Genomic DNA, 24,294 nt, shown 5'->3' with positions numbered 1-24,294 from the left:
CGGGAATGGAGCAATACTGCTTCCGAGCTTTTGCGGAGGCTTTAGAAGTTATTCCCATTACTCTAGCAGAAAATGCTGGTCTGAACCCTATAGCCACGGTCACTGAACTGAGAAATCGACATGCTGAAGGGGAGAGAACTGCTGGTATAAACGTTAGAAAGGTAATGGCAGAAGTAATTAACAGGGTCCACCAATATACTGACTTAATTGTAGAAAAGCTGATGTGCTGAACCAAACCTCACAAATCTTGATGTTTTGTTACAAATGTATTGCCATGTATATCTGCGTTTTCTTATGTAGTGTAAGTATCAGAGTAATTAGTGCATATCCAGTAAGCAGTCGCAGCATTGAAAAATTATCTGATACATTTGTTCATATCCTGATGTGTGTTACAACACCAAAAGAAAAAACCCAGTCCTTAGGCAGGCGTAGATTATTTCTTAAATATTCACCCATGATGTTGGTGCTGAGTCTATTTTTGCTACTCTGTGTAAACTTTACAAAGCAGAGGGAAATCTATCTTCAATTTGATATTAAACAAAACCATTGTAGAAATAACATTTCGGTACTACTCTCTCATATTAGAGACTTACATTCTTGTTTGTATGAGATGCTTTTTAGCCAAATTTAGTTTTCCCACATAATCTGCCACTCAATATTGGGGTCATTTTTGACCTTGAATGATTTATTTGGATGTGAATCCAATAACTGAAGTACAAATGTATTCCTATATAACTTGAGACACGATAGATATGCCATTAGGAGGTGGGAGAAATAGGAAATGACATAACTGAGAAACGTTTTTATCCAAAATTCACTCTTCAATTTTGATATCTGTTAATAGATGTATACACTCTGTAGCAATTAAGAAAAATTAATGCGTATAGGGACATCTGGAGTGCTTGCTGAAAATGTTAAATGGATATTGCTGATCCTTGTCCTGGTTTTAATTGATGTATTATTTGTTTTTACGTCTTGTTGATGCGGCCATGGCATGAGCGGGACTCGAACTCGTGTTCTCCTGGTTACAAAGTGAACGCTGTACCTCTGAGCTACCTTGACTGGTTTTAAAGTCATTACATTTTATTGACATCCTATGTCAGTATCTGTAAAAAGTCTGTGTCGGTAATACTGTAGTTGTGGTGTAAATCTCTTTCCAGGGAGCCATTACAAACATTTTGGAGGAGAATGTTGTTCAACCACTTCTAGTTAGCACAAGTGCTGTTCATCTAGCAACAGAGACCGTTAAAAGCATAATGAAAATTGATGATATTGTAAGTATGGAAAGCTTGTATTATTACATACATGTAGCACATTGATTTGTTGACAAGGTACAGACTGCTAATCTTTGACACTCCAATTGGTTGTGCGCGTGAAGAAAATACACTCTTGGTAATATTCTTGTTTTTATCCTTCTTTTTACAGGTTAATTGTGCAAGATAAGAATTGAAACAACAATTAGGATGTTCAATAGTGGGACACTGCCACCAGCCATCAGTGTTATTTATATCTCTGCAGAACTCCGTGAACTGCTAAATAAACTTGAAAACCAGATGTGTGAAATAATAACCATTATGAAAGTGATTGTTTATCTTCTGTATGTAAATGCTTGGAACAAATTTCATAATAAAAAGAAAAAAAATTGATTTGCCTTGGAATATTTGTAATATAGTATAGTCAGACCTCATTATCTCAAACTTGATGGTGCTGAGAAAAAAAAAGATGTGGAGCTCTTAAGATTAAGATAGATAGAGAAATTGCAGTTGGGACTTCCAACTCACTTTGACACATACATGGTGTTCGAGATTTCAATGTTCAGGATACCATCAAAATTTAACTGTATGTTTATCATTGTACTAGCACCTATTTTAGGCCACATAAAATTGAAATTACGGTTCTCAGGCCCGCGCGCATCTGTTTTGAGGTGCCCGCATTGCAAATTTTATTGCATTTTTAATAAAATAAAAAGTAGGTAATGCGGCGACGTATCCGGAAAAAAAAATTCCGCATTCAATTTTTCAAAACTTCAGCATTATTCGGAGCTCCTCCTGTCTCAGTATACGAATAGCTGTATTTAGCAGAGAATACCGAATACCGGAAATCTTCGTTTGTCGTGCGCAATAAAGACTTCCGATGTATAACAACGTGGTTGCAGCATTATTTTGAGAATGTCTATTGTGTCAATAAGTATTCGACAAGGAGCAGTGTTCATTCTACCATGGACAATTATAGAGGGATGTACCTTCCTAGATCTTTATGAGGGTGTGAAAGCAATGAAGTTCGATTTGGGAAGCTGGACGTTTCCTGAGAAATTAAAAAATGCCGCTGTCTCCGTTAGTGTCGGTAAGAACAAGAACGAATTAGACTCTGCAATCATTACAAATAAAGTATCGTCAACGATACCTGTTTTGGCCACTTTGTGAGATATACGGTGTGTGAAACCAAGCCCGCCGATGTTTCTGCACATTTCGACAATGATAGTGCCGATGATCATAATAATAATGCCAAGGATTGTCAAGAACCGGGAAGAGCCACCAGAAATATCAACGACGTGTTGGTTTTTAACGCACGTAAACTTTGCCTTCCAGAGCCATTCTCTGAAGATGCCAAAATTACAAACAATAAGCGAATTGTTTACAACAAAATTTTATATTTGTTGGGAAACGCAGGCTTGGGTTTTACACCAATGACAATAGATGAAGGTAAAGATTTCATAAATGCTTTAACTAACTGTATTTGGACAATAGACCCATTTGTTGATACCCTCAGAGATCGGTGTTTTGCTCTTCCAGTTCTTTATTATTTTGACCACACAAGACAATTTGTTAAGATAGCATGTGTTAAATTTGTTTCATATGTATAGTGACGGTACAATAAAGAATTTGCTTGATGTTATATGTTTTATGTCAAGTTGGCAAATAAAAAAAAGCCTCCCTCATCTGTTTTGGTACGAATAAAAAGAAAGAAAAAAAACCTCCCTCCCTCATCTGTTTTTGAGAAAATTGGCCTGAGAACCAGAGAATTAATTTTATGTGGCCTTAAATTTAACAGGGATATGCATGTATTGCTGATATTCATATTTTTCAAAAGGAAGTTGGCCATTATGATGATGCATTACCATATAGCGGGATTTTAATTTGGCAATTTGCTGGGTCAAAGATATAGTAATAATTTTTAAATTAGCAGAATGAATTTTGGCAGAAGGGTCATCTCTCTTTTAAATACTGAAGTTACAATTGGGTGCATATTTGGTGAGCGAAAATTAACCGCTAAAATAGGCCAAATCTATCACCCAGCGAGGGAAAAAAACCCACTATACATCATCCTTAGCTCCATCTTCGTGTAATGTCATATATGTGTTGCAAAATAATTGCAGTAATTTATTGATAGAAATAAATCATTTGGAAGAATTTTATTCACTGGGTATGATAAAAAAAATTTGGTAAACTATTTGATATTGAAAAGTTCATATACATGTATATTTTTCAAAATATTTTAAGCTGTTAATGTGCTCTAGTCTGGATTTAGTGCATGTACTTAAGAGTTGTATGTGCATGATGAAAGTGGACCCCCCCCCCCCCCCCTCCTCCCAAAGGATGGCCCAGGAAGCTGATTGGATCGAAGAAGAACTTGATAAGTACAGTTTTCTAAGGAAATATACACACTGCTACAGACGAACAAAACAAAAAATAATTTAAAACTTTTCAATTTTACATCTTTTTATTTACGTGGTAAATACATCGAGTGTGAAGTTCAACAAAAATTAATATGACTATTGCATAGAGGCCGTATTATACACGGGGCATTCCATTCTCCATTTCAATTATATCAGGTTAGAATGACACATTTACGATGATTCGTAACTTATTTTAACTGCAATACAGGGAAGTTCATTAGTTCTCTTTATCAGGTTTCGAAATATTAAAACAGGTAATTCATATTCATCACATATCACCATAAATGTTTCAATCAAAGTGTTCAGAAATTGAAAATATTCTTGTAACTTCTAAAAAAAATTAATTTAGTCTGCTTGAACTCTGAACCCACAATTTCTGATACACAATCAAAGCATATTGACTTCAAAAGTCGTAAACAATAGGAAACAAGGATGCAAAACATTACTGTATAACAAAGATGAGTATTGGTTTTCATGCAGTAAGAACTGGATTTCTAATTTTACAAGTGTCAAAATGAACTTGGCCAAATTAGATAATAAAAGATATTGGGCAAACAATGATTTGAAACTGACAATACATGTACAATGCAAAAAAAAAAAAACCCACCCCAAGATGAGTGAGCAATCTACATGTATTATGTGTGCCAGTTTATACCCGCTACAAGAATATACAAGGTCATGATTCTAATAACAATTTGTTGAACATAGCATTTACTTTGTTCTGCAGTCAGGCAAAAGATCTGGCTGAATTTCAAACTGATGGAAAGGTGACTAAATATGTAAATATCTAAATAAAAGAATTTATTATTATTATATGTAGCTACACAAGTGTAGGAGGGAGTACTGTACATTTTTTGTGATTTTGCACATTTTCAGGTATTCATCAAACTTTTCTCTAAATATAAATACCCCTTCATTTTGATGTCAGTGACTAGCATCAAACTAAGATGTCAGACCCTATTCATTGTACCCTTGTTTGGAAGCAACACATATATTGTTAATAATTTCAAAACTTGACAAACAAAACACAACACACAACTGAGTGAGACAAAGCACAGCACATACAACATCGGCCCAAATCCTATCATTTACATACAGCTCAACAGCCGTCATAAACAGGCGAAATCACAAATTCCTATATTATAAAATTTTGAAGATGATATTATACATTAAATATACTAGAGATTTTAACAAATTAAAAGACTAATCGTTCTCTGGGCTAGTAGCCATTCACTAAAGTTTCTAGTTCTTCTCAGTAACTTATGAACATCAAAAGGCAGAAATAGTCGTTGATAAAAATGTATAATTTCTTACAATGCTCAAAATAGCAAAGTTAATACATATGTCATATATATGTGGTACAAAATTTTAAATATAAGCTGTTTTTCCATTGACAAAAATACTGACAGGTGCATCAGAGTAATGATAATTTTACACAGAGAGTGAAATCATGTCCTATAATATAGATATATTATAATATGATAAAAAGAGCAAAAAAATAAATAAATAAATAATGTGATTGTGAAGCCAATTAATATTCAACACATTAATGCAGTGCAGGACATTCACACACAATATGTGTCAAAGGGACCGTCATCTCGATATCGCAGATAAGTCTGGCTGGAGAGGGTTACTGAGAATAGTACTACTAAATTAGTACTAGTACTAACCAGGATACCCATCAAGTCCTCAATAACTCATACAGTGTGTCCTTAACAGTATCAACCAATCAACAGCACACACAATTCTGCTCTGGTGCATGTATATTTCCCAGGCATGCATGTATAGAAATCACATGAGCATATTAAAACAGATCGCAATATCAATGTTAGAGAGAAAAAATTAAACTCAATGGCAAATATACATCTAGTATTGAAAACACAAAAATACTGTTTTCTTGTATAAGTTGCCGTATGTTATAACAAAACAAGCCCGGCAAGTTGATGTTGTGGACTAACCAGAAAAATAATCTTGTGAATTTATAACAAAATACTGAAAAGATGAAATGTTCATGAATTATTTTTCCCCCATCCTCTCAAAAAATCTCTCAAGTGACTGCATGATCAACAAAAAAGAACTCAAATTGCACCTCCGATTGAAAGGTACTCCTCTTGAGAGAGTATTGTAAATTGCGATATTAACTCGCTGTAAACCGGTTACAATACTCTGTATATTCAAACTTAGCAAATTAAAGTGAAAGTATTCACACTGAAATCACATGCGTGTTATCATATTCCTCCCAATTCAAAAGTAAATTAATTCCAAGGAAAGATAATCCACATATCACATTAATTGTTCAACTTTACAGACCTCAACCAATAGTTTCTCCACTACGATTGACAGATATTTTAGTGTTTTATTGATATTGATAAAAATGTTACAAGGATAGAGCTCTTCTGTTTCACATGCCAGTCTCTGTCATGAAGATTCACATGAGAGTTATGGGACTTACAAAGTAGAACAAAACCCCTTAATACCTAAAGTCAGAAAAAAAACCTTACGCAATATAAAATATATAGAATGACAGAATAACTTTCTAGATCTCTATAAATAGTTGACAGAATGCTCTTTTCTCGGCGACATGGTGATAGGATTAATTATATCTAGGATTTTCACATGTCTGAGGAAAAATTCAAACTTTCTGACAACGGGAGGAAAATCGATCTGAATGCTCGCTTACATAAAATATACCATAACATGTATATCATATTGCACATCCACTGAACTGAATGAGACTCAGAATGAACCCGGAAACTCGTTCAATCCTTGTACCTAACCTCACATTGTGAAAGAAGTATTTCCATCAATATTCAAGCTCATGTTTGTTTTATAATTGTTTAGTTTATCTATTTCTGTCAATAAACTACATCTCAAAGCATGTCAACTGTGCAACTGTCACATGACCTGATGACCCTCTTCATTGAATAAACTTGAACTTCCACGCGTGTACGTAGATAAAGACAATATCTCCACACGAACACTTGCTCCTCTGCATTGATGACGATCAGCTGTTACTGATTTCACAGTGCAAAGTCCACTCAGTTATCAGGGCATTTAGATCTTACGTAATCAATGTCGCTGATAAACATTGACACAGTAACAATTTCATTAATGTGTCAACAAAGAAAAGGCTATTCTTAACAAAATAAAAAAACTTTTTTTGCCCCCCCACCCCTTCCCTTGACATTTATAAATGTTCCACACCAGACAACAGAATGGTATAGTAATGCCAGTTTAAACAGATTACATTCAATCACCATATCTATAATTACTCAGAGTTCCAATCTTCAGAGGCCCATTTTACAAAACAACTTACGAGAAAGTTGCAAAGTCTTAAATTGTATAACACAGTTATAAGTTTAAATGAATTAATCAAAACTTTTCTGAGACTTAACATTCAACCTTTTTTTTTTACTAGTTTACATTGAAGTAAATGATTTTAAAATAAATGGGGGAATTCTACTATGTAAAGTTGGTCATAAGTCATAGATTTTTTTGTAAAATGCGCCCCAGGATCATATATCAGCAATTTCAAACACCTTTTTACGGATACTTTTAAAACTTAAGTCTACTTGTAAATTCAAAATAATTCATGAATAGGCATCAGGACATTTGATAAATATAAAAAATGTCCTCATACACACAGTTAAGATAAGACCATGGTAAATACATAGTGTGTTTCTTATTCCCTCCTAAAAACAAAATGGGGTGCAAAGGTCAGAAAATCCAAACATTAAGCACTACTAGCAACAGAAAAGTACAAGTATTTTTACACAAAGCCCCCCCCCCCCCCCCATTTACACTGTTAAACAATACCTGCCAGTCTGATCCCATCAGCAATGGCCTCTCTCTATTGTGACGAGAGTAAGCGTGGGAAATCAATCAAACCAACAAAAGGTGAATCCTTGAAAACTTGTCCATTCGTGAATGTAAAATGTTTAGAGTAACCTCATTTATTTTTCAGTAAGCAGGGGAAAAAGAAACACAGCATTAATTTACTTTGGCCTAATACTGGCCTGTTAGTTTTTATGAGTATAGTTCCTCTGTCTACTTGTATCTGGACTGGGTCAGAATTTCATATCCTTATCATGCTAACAATCGTAACCATACCCTATGCATTCTATAGTCTTCCATGTCAGCTGTACAAAACCACTGCATAAGTCACAAGCAGAGAAATACAAAAACATTCTATCTACATGTATCTGTCCCCAACAATAATCTACATACAAAAGGTAAAGTTTGAGATATTTGCATAAATCAGGAATAATGAAATAAATAAAACTCAATAAAACAACAATATATGTATATGAGAGATGTAGGTAACTTAGTTATTCTTAACATCAATATATTTCATGGTAAAAGCCCTCTCTCATTATGCCTAAATACGAGCAGAGCAGAGGAACCAAAAACGTGGCCCCTATAGACACCATGTAGTAAGTGATGAATTTCTGAGGCACCTCGGAGCCTTCTCTCCTCTGGGCTTGGATGTCCTTCTTGTCTATGTTGTACAGCTTACACAGAAAGTGAATGGCCAGAGGTTTGACGATGGCTCTAATGACAGATAAAACTAAAACTCCAATCAGCGTTCTCAGAAAACTAAGATAGACCCACTCCAGCGTTGGGGAAGGCAGTGGATATGGCTGAATCTGTTCCGACTTGGTCAGCCATCCCAGTCGGTAGTATAACCAGTATCCGGATGTCACCCCTCCACAGATCCCGTGTACGTTTGCTGTGTCTGCTCTCGCGGTATTCCAGACCTTCTGCTTGGGATATAACCAGCAAAACAGGAAGTAGCCGCCGACAAACACCAGTGGGGCAAGCGGGTTTGTCAATTGAAAAATGTCCAGGGCGTGAACCCATGGGAGAACTGTAGGAATGATCAGACATCCGAAGGCGACACCAGCTACCACATCCTGAAATTAAGTATCAATACTCTAAAAAAAGACCCAATGATCATTAAGCAAAGTAATAGACAGCCAATCAAATAAGGACTTTGTATACTGTGTTTATAGGCGCTGTGCCCGGTATTATTTTTGCCCCTCTACATTGGAAGTGTGAAGATAAAGCGAACAAGAGCTCCACAAGACAGGACATACTCCCATACAATGAATGTCTACAAGCTTCTTTTATAAAGTCCCAAAGTGACCTTGACCTTTGAACACCAAAATCATTAAGATTCTTCCTCTCTTATGACATACTCACCCACATACAAAGGGTACCATCACTACATCCCCTCTCCCAATGAATTGCCAGGGGATAAAAAGAATTATGGGTATATTGTTTGCAGACAACAGTGGAACATCATATTTTTCTAAACCTATTGGACCTTTTTATTTTTTACAATTTCTTTTTAAAGTAAGACAAATAAGGATAAAATTATGAGCTTGTGGCTGTGTTTTAGAGAAAGGTCATAAAAGGGTTCATTTTGTGATGTTATAGAAACAACAAATTACAAAATAATTTTTATCCTCACCTATAAAGTTTTGACAGGCTATTAATTATATTAAACAGGCATTTGAATCATATAAAATTTCTGATGTTTTATTTGGGCATGTTTTAGTAAAGTAGTGAAGATAGTCCATTCAATATTCACTGAGCGCCTACATGAAAAAAAGTTTCCATGGCAATCAAGGTGATATATATGTTATTGATCATAGAAAAAAAAAATTGTAACAAAAAAGCTTTTGTCTACTTGCACAAGAAAAATTGAAAGAAATTGTTAAAATACTGATTTCTTTCAACAACCTCCCTTATCGATTCAATCTTACGGCAGTAACAGACAAATAAGAACATGATGAAATAAAGTGAACTAGATACTGTTACTCGAGTATCTCTTTAATATTATTACAGAGAGTATAAACCATAATAAGATTATATGTTACTAGACAAGAAAATACGATATGAAAGCTCTCCCGAGGGCATTAAAAATAATAAGATTAAATGTTACTACACATGTATCAGAGCAATAGGAGAGTTGTTCTGAGCCTTTCTGAGCTGTAAACTCTTCTGTAAATATAACTTTCTTCATATAACACATTAAATATTCAGAAACTACACATGTATTGTTGAGGAGAGGGAACTCAGTGAACCTTAAATGACCATGACTCACAAACGCAGAATGTTATAATGTTCACATCGAAGAGGAAAATAGCATAAATTTTCTATTCATGCGTTCAGGTAATTCTGATATCATTAACATGTAAATCTACCGGTAAAATGATCCTTAATAAAGTGCACTGCCATGACAAATGATACGCCCGTCAGAAGTTTTTATTCATTATAAACAGATAAAAGTGCATGTGACACAAAATCATGTCAACCCTAATTGGATCAAATATTGCACCTATATCTTTGCTTTTAGGTCTGAGGTAAAATCAAGATTATTCCTGTAATGTGTCTATTGCACATCGCAATTGACTTGTCAATATATATCTTTTAAATTGTTCAAATAACTACAAAAATATTCAAAAACATATATTCATATATTTAAATAATTTCTTTGGACACATGAGCTTAAATTATCCTTTCCATGAGACAAACCCTCTATCTATTCTGTGATGTGCTTGTTAAGTCTTTGCTTTTGTAACTGCACATCTTTGTTTCATAAATGTTAGAAACAAACAAAATAAATATTCATATTAATTGTTATGTGGCTATGTTTTATTTTTTTAAATGTGCATTTCCTGATGTAATGATTATTGAACAGGGTTGAACATTACCTTCTAACACATGTAGGGATTACCTTACAGGGTTGAACATTACCTTCTAACATATGTAAGAATTACTTTACAGTTACAAGTCATAGTGGGACAGGATTTTGCCATATTTGACCATATCGTCTTAATGAAAGGTCAGTGTGACTGACCCATCCTCTACCCAACATGTGTCAGCTGAAAAAGTTTGATAATTCTAGGTCTCGTAGTACATGTATGGTTAAAAGTGTTCTTTTCTGTATGCCACGTACAACTTAAATTGGGTTTTTCACAGTCTCCTGCGAAGTTAGGACTGCCCATTGTATTATTTTACATGGAAGGCTCATTATATTTTGTCACACACCCCTCCCCCACATCCCAATACATTGTACCTGCAATTGAAAAGTCATCACTTCTGACCAGCCAAATATAGTGAAAACATTAATAAGAAAGTTTCTTTAGCAATGTAGAATTTACAAATCTATAATTTGCCTATTTTCAGTCCTGAATTCATTCTTTGATATCCACTCAACAACTGTCAGAGGAAGAGTTTCCATGTAAAAGTGTGCATTTTTGAAGTGAAAAGAGTAGGAAAAAGATGCTCCCTATATTAAAGAGCAGGGGACATACGAGTAGCAGAGGGTGCTCTCTAGACCAGCAGGGCACATAAGAGTAACAGAGGGTGCTCCCTATAACAGCAGGGAGCATAAACCTAATTGAAGTTGCTAGATGGACAAGCTTCAATCAGAAAATTGTCTTTTATAGCTCTACTGAATGGAGAAAATTGTCACTTCCTTTGAGCTACAGACCAAAATACTTATACAATTAAAACATACCAGAACTGTGTGCATTCCTAAGTAGATTCTACTGCAGCAGACTAGAAGCATCCACACTGTGGCACAGACTATTCCAAATCCTAGAGGTATCTATAACAAAAGTACTGATTATAACAACGGAAATTAACTATATACATATTATACTATACATATATCACTGAGTACAACTACAGTACTGATTATGTGAACTGAAATTAATCATGTACATATAATATACATATTTCTCACATTATCACCAGTGTGAGATCGACTTTATCCATGTGAGACAGCCATGTGAGATGTTTGTCTCACACTGCTGTGACGTCATTTGATTGTGACGTCATATATCTTCTATGATTTACGTTACACGGTGAAGATTTACGTTACATGGTGAAGTAAAAGTATTTTGCCTTGTCATCTTTAAATTTTAATGTATATATAGCGTTCTGTTGGGCAACCTTGGGTTTTTTAGTTTACACTTATCTAATTAGCTTTTGCATCAAAGTTCAAATGAGGATTTTGATAATTTAGAATTTTCCCAAAGCTCCTAAATTTATGCACTAATCTGTAGGTAAAATGTGAGAAACATAATCCTTCATTATTTACTCGTATGGGATAGGGAAATTCCACCTCTGGAACAAGATTCGCTGTCTAGGACTCGGCAAAGCCTCGTCCTAGACTGCGAATCTTGTCCCCTAGGTGGAATTTCCCTATCCCACACTCGTACTAATGAAGGATTCTATTTAATCACTGAGGTACCTACAACAAAAGTACTAATTATACACTGATATTTATCATGTACGTGTCACTATAGGGTATAATTACTAGGAAAGTAACAACTCACTATTCCAATGACACTGACTATCAGACCATTTTGTAAGGCTAGAGAAATTGCTCTAAAGAATCATACACTCAGCTCATGAAAAATAGCTTATAAGAAAAGTGCTTATCTATTCAACAGGTGTGATCTCTAAATGTAACTTTGGCATGCATTTTCACAGCAGTGTGTGTTTACATTATGTATGATCCTGATGGTGCTAGTCTGTGTATAACTGCCAGTGTAATTTGTAGGTATACATTACGTACAGTATATCCATTACAACACTGCTGTTTATTTGGATCTATTTTTACATCACATTACCTAATGCTAGTTTATTATTCTACTGAAAATACTCCAGTCTAAGTACACTGCTTGACCCTCAGGGAAAGATCATGCTTCAACCATGTGATGGGTGACAATGTTACCATGAAGTTTATAAATGTATCGCATGGTACAGTCATCAACTCATAGGAGGAATTCAGATTCAAGATGTACGTGACACCATTATCAGTGCAGTACAGAGACTTCCACAGACTGAGAGAATTCTTCTACATCCTGGTACATACGATTATAACAATGACACATACACAGCTGTGTTGTAAAATCAGGAAACAATGCTGTGTTCAGACATGATCTACTGTCCTTGACATTCATAAAATGGGGCACCATGTAATTAGCTAAAAGTATGGTCTATGTTAATTTAACCTTGTCTACATCAGAAAAATAACCATGAAATAAACAAGCACGAACTGCCAGAAACAATCATGAATATTATAACTTCGGTCATTAATAAGCTGACGCTCCATGTGGTGGTTGTGGGAGACGCGAAATATGATTTTTTTTTTTCGTGTACCTAATATAAGTAAATATCTGCAGACTTAGAGAAAATTGGAAGTGGACTAATTGAGTGACCCTGTAGGCGTGCAGATGTCTAGATATTAGCAAGGAAATCTGTATGGGTTTTCTTATTGTAATTAAAGAACATGTCTTGTCAAGGAAGTATATTTAAATGTCCAATCAGCATGTTACAAAAATAACAACGTGATCCTTCTTAATCATCTTAATTCTTCAAAATACTTGTATTCAATGTGATTAATTCTAGAGTGAATGTCAAAGTACCTGTAGTGGTTTAAACATATTTTTTTTCTGTAGTACAACTTGGGACTGGACACAAGTCTTAACTTATATATTCCTCTCCCTCTCTCTCTGTACTGAATTTCAGACAAGTTTACATTTAATGAACATAGTGCGATGATATCTGTCAGGGACCAACAAGTATGCCAGATAACTATCATATAAAAGCTATTCAAAATTTGTTTTTTTTTTCTGTTCCTACATTGTCTATCCCTTTCCCCCCACATGTGTCGGTAGTATTCTTTTGACATTTTGCATTTTTAGTACCAGTGATTTAAAACAATTATATACACCTGAACCTTGCCTGTCCATTCCCCTATTACACTACAGAACATTAGACTTAGGATCCTTTGTATTTACTCAAGAATGACAATGTCATTTCTAAATGAGGGCAGATATTTAAGTATATTATGAGATAACAGCTCCTGTACACATTCACTTTGAACTATTGACCCAGTGGGTGTGAAAGAAATTCATTTGTTATCCCAAATCCTTTAGTATAAATACGCATATCATCTGATGAACACATGCTCTTCTCACGTGATTTAAATACACAGGCTGACTTCATGATAAACCTGTTTTCATTCCTTTGTCAACCTAGGCCATATCAACAAATAAATATATAAGATCAGTGATTAAATCATGCACTTGTACAGTACAGATATCAAGTATCTTGTTCATTTTCTCTTTAGTTTATCAAAGTTAGTATCCTATGTACTTTTAAGAGTTGAGGGGGCGAGGAACAGTACATCACATTTTATTGGATGTGTAATTGAAAATGCAAGTGTCCCTATCACATTCTGTACACGTGCAATCTTTACAGAAATAATGTTTATAAATAGCATGTGTACAGGACATTATGTTTCATGGATAAGAAAGGAAGATGGATATGAAAATGAATTGTGTGTAATTGTGTACAACTTGTGCCATCTACAGGGAATTATAAATTATATACTTACTCAACAGTGAGTGGAGTTCTCAGGACCCCCCCCCCCCAAAAAAACACCCCACAACAATAAAACCCATGCATAAAACACACTAGCTGCAGAACTGTAGCTTTCAAACACCTGTAGCTCTCTGATACAGTAGCTGTGGATCTGTAGCTCTCTGACACAGTAGCTGTGGATCTGTAGCTCTCTGACATGCTAGCTGTGGATCTGTAGCTCTCTGACATTTCACTAGCTGTGGATATGTAGCTCTCTGACACATTAGCTGTGGATCTGTAGCTCTCTGACACGCTAGCTGTGGATCTGTAGCTCTCTGACACATTAGCTGTGGATCTGTAGCTCTCTGACATTTCACTAGCTGTGGATCTGTAGCTCTCTGACATTTCACTAGCTGTGGATATGTAGCTCTCTGACATTTCACTAGCTGTGGATCTGTAGCTCTCTGACATTTCACTAGCTGTGGATATGTAGCTCTCTGACACATTAGCTGTGGATCTGTAGTTCTCTGATACATTAGCTGTGGATATGTAGCTTTCTGACACATTAGCTGTAAATCTGTAGCTCTCTGACACATTAGCTGTGGATCTGTAGCTCTCTGACACACTAGCTGTGGATCTGTAGCTCTCTGACATGCTAGCTGTGGATCTGTAGCTCTCTTACACATTAGCTGTGGATCTGTAGCTCTCTGACATGCTAGCTGTAAATCTGTAGCTCTCTGAAACACTAGCTGTGGATCTGTAGCTCTCTGACATGCTAGCTGTGGATCTGTAGCTCTCTGACATTTCACTAGCTGTGGATATGTAGCTCTCTGACACATTAGCTGTGGATCTGTAGCTCTCTGACACGCTAGCTGTGGATCTGTAGCTCTCTGACAAATTAGCTGTGGATCTGTAGCTCTCTGACATTTCACTAGCTGTGGATATGTAGCTCTCTGACATTTCACTAGCTGTGGATCTGTAGCTCTCTGACATTTCACTAGCTGTGGATATGTAGCTCTCTGACACATTAGCTGTGGATCTGTAGTTCTCTGATACATTAGCTGTGGATATGTAGCTTTCTGACACATTAGCTGTAAATCTGTAGCTCTCTTGACACATTAGCTGTGGATCTGTAGCTCTCTGACACACTAGCTGTGGATCTGTAGCTCTCTGACATGCTAGCTGTGGATCTGTAGCTCTCTTACACATTAGCTGTGGATCTGTAGCTCTCTGACATGCTAGCTGTAAATCTGTAGCTCTCTGAAACACTAGCTGTGGATCTGTAGCTCTCTGACACACTAGCTGTGGATATGTAGCTCTCTGACATGCTAGCTGTGGATCTGTAGCTCTCTTACACATTAGCTGTGGATCTGTAGCTCTCTGACATGCTAGCTGTAAATCTGTAGCTCTCTGAAACACTAGCTGTGGATCTGTAGCTCTCTGACACACTAGCTGTGGATATGTAGCTCTCTGACATGCTAGCTGTGGATCTGTAGCTCTCTGACATGTTAGCTGTGGATCTGTAGCTCTCTGACATTTCACTAGCTGTGGATATGTAGCTCTCTGACATGCTAGCTGTGGATCTGTAGCTCTCTGACACATTATTGCTGCAGATCTTTAGCTCTCTGACATGTTAGAAGTGGATATGTAGCTCTCTGACACACTAGCTGTGGATCTGTAGCTCTCTGACACAGTAGCTGTGGATATGTAGCTCTCTGACATGCTAGCTGTGGATCTGTAGCTCTCTGACACACTAGCTGTGGATATGTAGCTCTCTGTGAAAATACTGGGACACACCAGCCTGTCTTAATACTGGTGTGTCCAAGAGAGCTACAGATCTCCAGCTATAAACACACACAAATAGCATCCTTGACAGAAATTATTAAGGTCAATAAACTAAGATCAATTCATTTTACAAGAGCGAATGTTTTAATTCTCACAAAAGGAGCTAATGCTTTAAGTACACATTGTTCTACATTCCACAATCTTACTTACATGTAGGTTTAAAATTTAGCGATAAGTTTGAAAAACCTTCATAAGAAATGAATTTGCAAGCATTCAACAACACTAGACTGTGGAATAAAGTTACATGCATACCTGTTTGTGCATGTATATATATATAATATTCAGTACGATTTTCATTGTTCTTGAAAACTGTCCGACTTCCAATCCTGACAGACATTTTTACATATATATAATATATGGACCTCTAAAAACCTTATTATCGTCAATCCTAGGATCTCCCATGAATTTTTTATATCATATTCTTTGATAAAATTACTACAGGTATTTTCATTTCGTGGTATTAAAAATATTCCATTATAGTTTATCATAGAATACTTCCAGTTTGCATATGCAGTTTTAAAGTATGATGTCTGACTAAATGTAAGGTGCTAGAAATGTCCTACTAGAAATGTCTGGGTCCTGCTAGAAATGTCTGGGTCCTACTAGAAATGTATGGTGCTAGAAATGTATGGGTCCTGCTAGAAATATAAGGGTCCTGCTAGAAATGTATGGGTCCTGCTAGAAATGTATGGGTCCTGCTAGAAATATAAGGGTCCTGTTAGAAATGTATGGGTCCTGCTAGAAATATAAGGGTCCTGCTAGAAATGTACAAGTCCTGAACACTTTTTTTCTTGGCAGGATCTATGGTCCTTATCATTGGTAAATGTTTTCCTGAGAATTCTGAATATTGCACAACTTGGAAAGCTGAACCATACAGGGTGTTTTGATTGGTGTTGAAAAATCAGAAAATTTCATAATCGATAATCGGTGATAATCAGAAGAACTGTATCTATCAATGATCGATATTTACATGTTAATAAATGTTTATTATTTTTGGGGTTATTTCTATTTAGTTTTATGGATATGTGCAGCATACACACTAGCTGGTGTCACTGAATTGAAGTGAATTCCCACTTTTCAATGTGGAGTACACTCCGACTCTCTCCCGCACACGTCTCAATATAAAAGCGGGATTAACAGTCTGATAAATCTCGGATTAGATATTAATTAGCGTACAGGCGACAATCGATTATCAAAAACAGAATCGATAATCGTAATCAAAAAGCCAAAAACGATTGACAATCGTTTCATCACTATAGTTTTGATGTAAGAAGAGTATGTTTTTTTATATACACTTGTATGATATGTAGTACACATGAACATATATATAATACTTTGCGTAAATTCTTCTCAGCTATGCTAATCCTTACCCTGTGATCAGAATTACATATTCATTATGTTCTGAAGTTTCCACGGGAGCCTAGTTACAGATGACTGACTCCATGCAGGGCCACAACTTCTGACTGACATCTCACTTTAATACAGGGAACAGAAAGTGTCACTTAGGTCAAAAGTAAGCTTGTCCAAGTTTTATAGCCCTGAAGCCAAGTCAATACAAAGCAGTGCTGGAAACTAACTTTTTATGTCACCAGTCCAGCCAGACTAATAGGGTATAATTTCAACCAGTCCGTATAAAAATTTACCAGTTCACCAGTTTGAGAGTTTTCCAGAAATAATTAAACATATTTGAATTCGCTGATGTTATTAAAATAAAATAATGGAATTTAACTTGTCAGATATGTCTCAGACAATATTGTAACACTTATGTGAGATTTACTAATCGGTTTTGTCTGATATCTACAGAGGAATGCCAAATGGGTGTTTAAGATTCCATAAGCATGTTTTTCAAAATGACGTTTTAGAAAATTGACCAGTCCCATCGGACTGACTAAAACAAATGTCAATCAGTCCGCCAGACTTTTAACCAGTCACGGACTGATGGTCAAATGTTAATTTCGAGCCCTGCACAGGTACCCTTAACATGTATAACAGAAAAACACTGGCCCTCCAAACCTTTAGGTACCCTTATAATCATATGTGCAACGGTGATACATTCCCCTAAACCTCTAAGTACCCTTAATATATGTAACAGAGGCCCTCCAAACCTTTTTGTACCCTTAATATGTGTAACAGGGACCCTCCAAATCTCTAGGATTAAGGTACCCTTAATATATGCAACAGAGGCCCTTCAAACCATTAGGTACCCTTGATATGTGAAACAAACATTGGTTCCCCAAATGAAATCTCTAGGTATACCCTTAATATGTGTAACAGGGACCCTCCAAATCTCTAGGATTAAGGTACCCTTAATATATGCAACAGAGGCCCTTCAAACCTTTAGGTACCCTTGATATGTGAAACAAACATTGGTTCCCCAAATGAAATCTCTAGGTATACCCTTAATATGTGTAACAGAGACCCTCCAAACCTTTAGGTACCCTTATATGTGTATAAGAGACCCTCCAAACCTCTATATAGGCACCCTTAATATGTGTTTAACAGAGAAACACAGACCCTCCATATAAAAGATCTATGCTACCAAGGGTACACAAATGTTCCGAGAGTAAAACACAAAATCATGTTTGTTTCCGTCAAAGGACAGCAAAAGTGGTCAGTATAGGTATAAACATAAACACACAGAGAATATCTGCTAGAGGTTAGAGAGTTCGCCCCACATGCGGAAGGCTGGGTTCGAATTCTGGCCGCGACAGACCAGACCTAAGTCGTTAAAACAGATAGTGACAGTTCCATCGCCAAACACTCGGCATCAGGTGTGAATGCCACGGGTCCTCAGAGATGACCTTAAAAACGGATGTCCCATGTCGCAGTAGGTGGGGCACCCTAAAGAACCCTCACTGCTCAATGGCTGTAAGTGTCTAGTACAGGTCTAAATTTGAAGCCCTTCACCGGTCTTTGTAACATCTCCATATGAGTGAAAAATTCTCAAGAGAGATGTTAAACAAGATACAATCAATCAATCTGACTGTATGTCAATCCAAATGTGTATATATATATATTTAATGTTAAAGATTATCAGACTTCATACTGTGAAACAGCAACACTGAAATACATATTACACCCTGGGTTTGTTTTATTCTTGGATAAAAGGTACTCATATGATCGATATGAAGAAGAAAGAAAAAATCCAATAGAAAACATTGATCCAATGGAATTAAATGTGTGTATTGTGGGCATGATAAGTGCATGCTATCTAGTGCATTTCTTATTCCACTGCTGAAAAAAAATGGGGTAGCTACTAGGCAGATCTTAGCCACAGGGGCTAAGCCCGTTTTGGGCCTGAACTCTGACACAGATAAAAAACTAACCACTCGCTTCAAATGTCTAAAATATCTTAAACTAGGTAAGCTATGTGTAATTTGTCGTTTTCCTTGCATCTAGATTAATGTTTTAGCTACTTGCATGCCAAATTTCAAGTCACAGGTTCTTAAAATAACAAAGATATACGTCATCGTTCTCTCGATTTCACTTGTTTATTTTTACTAGGATATAATTTACCGGTCCAGGTCACGGAGTCGTTTCTCGCCTATGACAGCAGCGAAATTCAGACTAGTATGGAAGATTTCGGACCTGTCAATTAAAATTTCACATCAATTATACGCTACTTACTTCCTCATATTTTAATAATGTTCTTCGTGTAGACGTTACACGACTTATTTTTCCTCAGCAGCATCAACTGTTGACAAGAGCTGCCCTTTTAATGAACGCACTAAATACCCGATAGACTTAAAATCTCAAATACCTTAAAACTTATCAAAACATTATTCTTGTGATATTGCACTTAGAGAAGGAAATTGAACATTATTTCTTGGCTTTTTAAAAATTTTGTGTTTGTTTATTCTATTTCGTTTAAATTATTATTTCCCATTTTCCCCTTCTTTAACGTTTTAAACATTTCGGGTATTTAGTGTATTCATTAAAATGGCAGGTCTTGTCAACAGCTGATGCTGCTGAGGAAAAATAAGTCGTGTAACGTCTACACGAAGAACGTTATTAAAGTATGAGGAAGTAAGTAGCGTATAATTGATGTGAAATTTTAATTGACAGGTCCAAAATCTTCCATACTAGTCTGAATTTCGCTGCTGTCATAGGTGAGAAACGACTCCGTGACCTGGACCGGTAAATGTCCTAGTAAAAATAAACAAGTGAAATCGAGAGAATGATGACGTATATCTTTGTTATTTTAAGAACCTGTGACTTGAAATTTGGCATGCAAGTAGTTAAAACATTAATCTATGCAAGGAAAACGACAAATTACGCATAGCTTACCTAGTTTAAGATATTTTAGACATTTGAAGTGAGTGGTTAGTTTTTTATCTGTGTCAGAGTTAGACCCCTTTCTATATTTATGGTATCACAGAGTTCAGGCCCAAAACGGGCTAAGCCCCTGTGATCTTAGCTTTTAAGGAAAGAAATTATTTTACTTTATCCAACATTAATGTATCATTCTTTATATATTGCACTTACTGCGTACAATTAATTAATCACTATATCATACATGTTTCAGGTAACAGTCATCCTTTTAAATTAGATTAATATAGTGAGCAGTTAACGAAGGAGGATATTGATTGTTTTATTTATAACTAGTATATATTTCCTACAGCATTCATTTTCACAGGTTTCCATTCAACTAGCCAACTTATACAACAACAGCTCTACAAGCTTTAGTATGAAAAGCTCTTTTCGTTGATCAAAAAGAGATAATGACAGTTTCCTTTTGAAATAATGGTCAATACATTTGTACTGGTGAATGCAAGTAATGATAGAAAACATGGTAGCACATGTATTGTAACATCTTAGTAATTGACTACAAAACAAATCCTTGATTTAAGACCTTTATTATCACTTGAACATTTCATCATGTTCATAGTAAACTTGTCTACTTTTGGGTAAGAAATACTGGAACCAGACACTTGGCATTAATCTATTTTACCCTAAATCTGGATGTGATCAAGAAAGAATAAATCTAGTTAAAAAGAGTGTTAACTGAATGCAACAAGGCCATGTTTAAGATCAATTACAAGGGGATTAAAAAATTTGGAAGCTAGGAAACCAGTCATAAGACAACTCAAAATATCCACCAGGTTTATGAAAAAGCGGATAAAAAAGATATATTACATAATGTCCTGCTAAGCCAAAACAAAAAACAAGCCGACGAGCGTTGTGATTGATTTGTATTCCTCGTTTTTAAAGTTGTTTAAAATTTTAAATCCAGCAAGACTAGCAAGGACTGTATCATTTATAACTGTTCAGGGTTTTATCCAGCATTTAGTTACTACCCATTTTATATTTATGGGGAATCTTTGAGAATGTAGTCATGAGCTTCCAGGGGATGGGGGACATCCATGGAATATAATATCCACAGCAGATTATAACAGCCATATAAAGTGATTGATTACTCATTTTATCTAGACTATATTGTAAGTCTGACAATTGTAGAAAATGACTTAGTATTAAAAAAAAAAAAAAAAAATTTGTTGAAAATTCTTATACAATTTTGTGAAGTTTCTACAAATGAATGGGGATTTTTTTATCTGTGGAAGGGGAAATATCCATTTGTTGCCAAGGGAGAAAGGTACCTTTTACCAGTAGTAAAAACAACCTAGATAAATCCCTGCTGTTACATGTAAGATCACTTAGCACTAGGTCTAGTTGTCTGAAATCATTCACATCCTAGGAAAGATACATGATTACAAATATCTAAATGACCTGAGGAAACAATCATTACAAGTACCAACTTTTCAGATAGACTATTGTGAATAAGGTACAAGTAAAGAAAAGTAGTTCCATGTAACTCATAAACATTAAACAACATTTAACCAAATGCACGTGTCAAAACAATAGCAAAGTCCTGTAATCATTATAGTATATAAATGAAATAAGATATAGTCCATGATTTTTATTTATCCTAGAGTGAAATGAATAGGAAAACAAGTTATAAATACGCATTATTAGCATGACAAATAACAACTATTGCATCTACTTTCATATTCTCACCTCATAGTATCTATTGAGCAGGATTAGCAGACTGAAGGGAATGACCGTTCCAACAGTGGCATGAGTGGACGGCATCCCGTACTCTAAGCTGTATCTGTCTTCTAACTTAATCACAGGCGGAGAGGATGGACGGGGCCAACATATAATGTCCTTCAAGGCTTGACCTGCCCACATAGCGACATGCCACACAAAGGCCATCTGTCGCATCAGGGTGCCATCTAAATTCCAATATACAAATGGGAAAAAGATCAAATAAAAGATCTCATTTCCAAGACTTGCACCAAAATGGAAAAGGGTAAACAGTAATTTGTTTCTAATTCTGAATGAAGATTTTCCTAAATCTTGCTTGTCTTGTTCTTCACTGTCACATTTTTGTGGGTGGTGGTTGATCAACCCATTTTTTTCCGGAATGTGAATGGTTCCATTTACACAATATCCATTTTTAGCATGTCCGTTTGTTTTTTTAAAAGTATCATCTACAACTTCAGAACTTGCTACTGGTTTTGAAAATCCATTTCTATGTCGAATCGTGTCTAACTCTGTGTTAACGTCATCAGTTTTCAAGCCGTTTGCTTTTCCCCTGCTTGTAGTTTCAGAATCTGAGAGCTCCACACCACAGCGTTTTTGAAAGTCAGCGACTAGTTCAGGACTTTTTAGTAGGAAAAATACTTTCGTTAGTTTCTCCATGTCTATCTCGATACCGTGTTCCTACTCAACTATCCATGGATCACTTTCAAAGGTCATTGTTCATTCAACAGTCTGCCCACTTGCTGCGATCACTCCTTCGCCTCCGCTCATCGTCCAACAAAGGAAGTCGTACTGAAGTGACCCCTAGCGTCGTAGCGAAACAAGAACTGTTACTCAGGAAGTGGCGGATCAATATACAACGTTTGTCGCGGATTGAATTTCATCACGTGTACAATTTGAGCTAACAGTTTAGTTACGTTTGTATTTTTAAAAAAATCCGAATTCCACTAAAATGAAAAATTACAGGAGCTTCATCTGGACCACAACGCTCACCTCAGTTTCATTATGGACTGATTCACGAGTTCCCCCTAAGGTTTTCACTTTTAATGAATCGTATAATATGTTTAAAAGGTTTGACAATAGATAAATAAAATTGATACAATTGAGGTTATACATTATGACAGAAGCTCATTATTTTATTTTATTTATTTATTCATAGAATTCTGGGTCTTACAAAGAAGTTTCACTAAATTCAGAATATCGTCACACACAAGCTATGTACATACTAAATCGGGAAGATACCAAGGTACCCCCACCCCCCACTCCTGAATTTAGAATATGTCAAAACTGTAGTTCTGGTGAAGTGGAGGATGAAATCCACTCTTTATTCTGCTGCGATAAATATAAAGAAGAAAGGGAACATTTACTAGAATTATGTATTTCGAAATCATGTACCTTCAAGAAAAATTTATATGGTTGCAGTCTGATTAAAATCAAACCTCTCACTTCGCTCGATTTTTACGTACAGTCGCTGCGTGGGAGCACTGTCTGTATATCGAGCGAAGTGAGCGGTTTGATTTTAGTCAGACTGACATGGTTGCTGTCCTGTGAAAACAGGGGCATTTTGGATAAACTGGGTAAATTCTTACTGAAGAACTGTAGCTAACATTGTTTAATATTCATATCTACTTGATTTGCTAACATATTTGCACTGGACACAGGGAGAATCAACGTTCACATTCGAACATATAAGATTCTTTTAACTTAGCACCGTCCCCTGGTGTCTTCTGCAAACTTGTTACCATAATTGATATGCAATACTTTGTTTTAAAATTACAATTCTGCTTTGGACACAGGAATAATCCTAATCAAAACAATATTTAGAGATTCTTGAGCATCGTCCCCCGGTGTCCTTTGCAGTTCTGTGATAGAATTATAATTACAGTACATGTATTTTAAATGTGTGCTATGGCAATAACACATGTAATGCACTACATCTTGTCATGTTCTATTCATTATACTGACAATTACAGTCCTGCACTGGACACAGGGAGAATCCATGCATTTAACACTTTAGAGATTCTCAAGCACCGTCCCCTGGTGTCCTTTGCAGTTATGTGATCAACAATTACTAAATTTTGAGGGTATATACATATGTATGTATTTGCAGTGGTGCATATATTGCTTTTTATCTAGTCACAATTAGGTTAATTCTTGCTGAGGACGTATAGTTAATATTGGTTAAATATTGTCAATACGTTTATGTACCTATTTGAATTTGCTGACATGTTTGCATTAGACACGGGGAGATTGTAAGATCACACATGATTTTGAACACTTGTTACTATAATTGATATAATACATTTTTCGTAAATTACAATCATGCTTTGGAAACAATAAGAAAC

At 35.8% G+C, this 24,294-nt stretch overlaps 2 protein-coding genes across 3 annotated transcripts in view; one reads left to right on the top strand and one right to left on the bottom strand.

Annotated features, from left to right (window-relative positions):
* Positions 1-1,646, top strand: part of LOC125649996 (T-complex protein 1 subunit delta-like) — a 21,928-nt gene extending 20,282 nt beyond the window's left edge. The window contains exons 12-14 of one of the 2 annotated variants that reach the window (XM_048877921.2): positions 1-161; positions 1,161-1,274; positions 1,426-1,646. The exon at positions 1-161 is cut by the window's left edge and continues 74 nt beyond it. In XM_048877921.2, the coding sequence (XP_048733878.1) occupies positions 1-161; positions 1,161-1,274; positions 1,426-1,443 (293 nt within the window). In that variant the 3' untranslated portion in view covers positions 1,444-1,646. Of the gene's footprint in view, positions 162-1,160 lie in introns of both variants that reach the window. The other variant, XM_056167151.1, reaches the window with a different exon arrangement.
* Positions 1,647-3,701: 2,055 nt separating this feature from the next.
* Positions 3,702-22,766, bottom strand: LOC125650000 (sphingosine-1-phosphate phosphatase 2-like). Its single transcript, XM_048877929.2, has 3 exons — positions 21,923-22,766; positions 11,205-11,294; positions 3,702-8,589 (listed from the first exon to the last, which is right to left on the bottom strand). The coding sequence occupies exons 1-3, from the start codon at positions 22,607-22,609 to the stop codon at positions 8,017-8,019; spliced, it is 1,350 nt and encodes a 449-aa protein (XP_048733886.2). The 5' UTR covers positions 22,610-22,766; the 3' UTR covers positions 3,702-8,016.
* Positions 22,767-24,294: the final 1,528 nt, after the last annotated feature.

This window comes from Ostrea edulis, chromosome 5 (genome assembly GCF_947568905.1).
Source record: "Ostrea edulis chromosome 5, xbOstEdul1.1, whole genome shotgun sequence".
Classification (NCBI taxonomy): Eukaryota; Metazoa; Mollusca; class Bivalvia; order Ostreida; family Ostreidae; genus Ostrea; species Ostrea edulis.
Note: the sequence above shows the minus strand (reverse complement) of the source record. Positions and strands in the feature narration are given on the sequence as shown.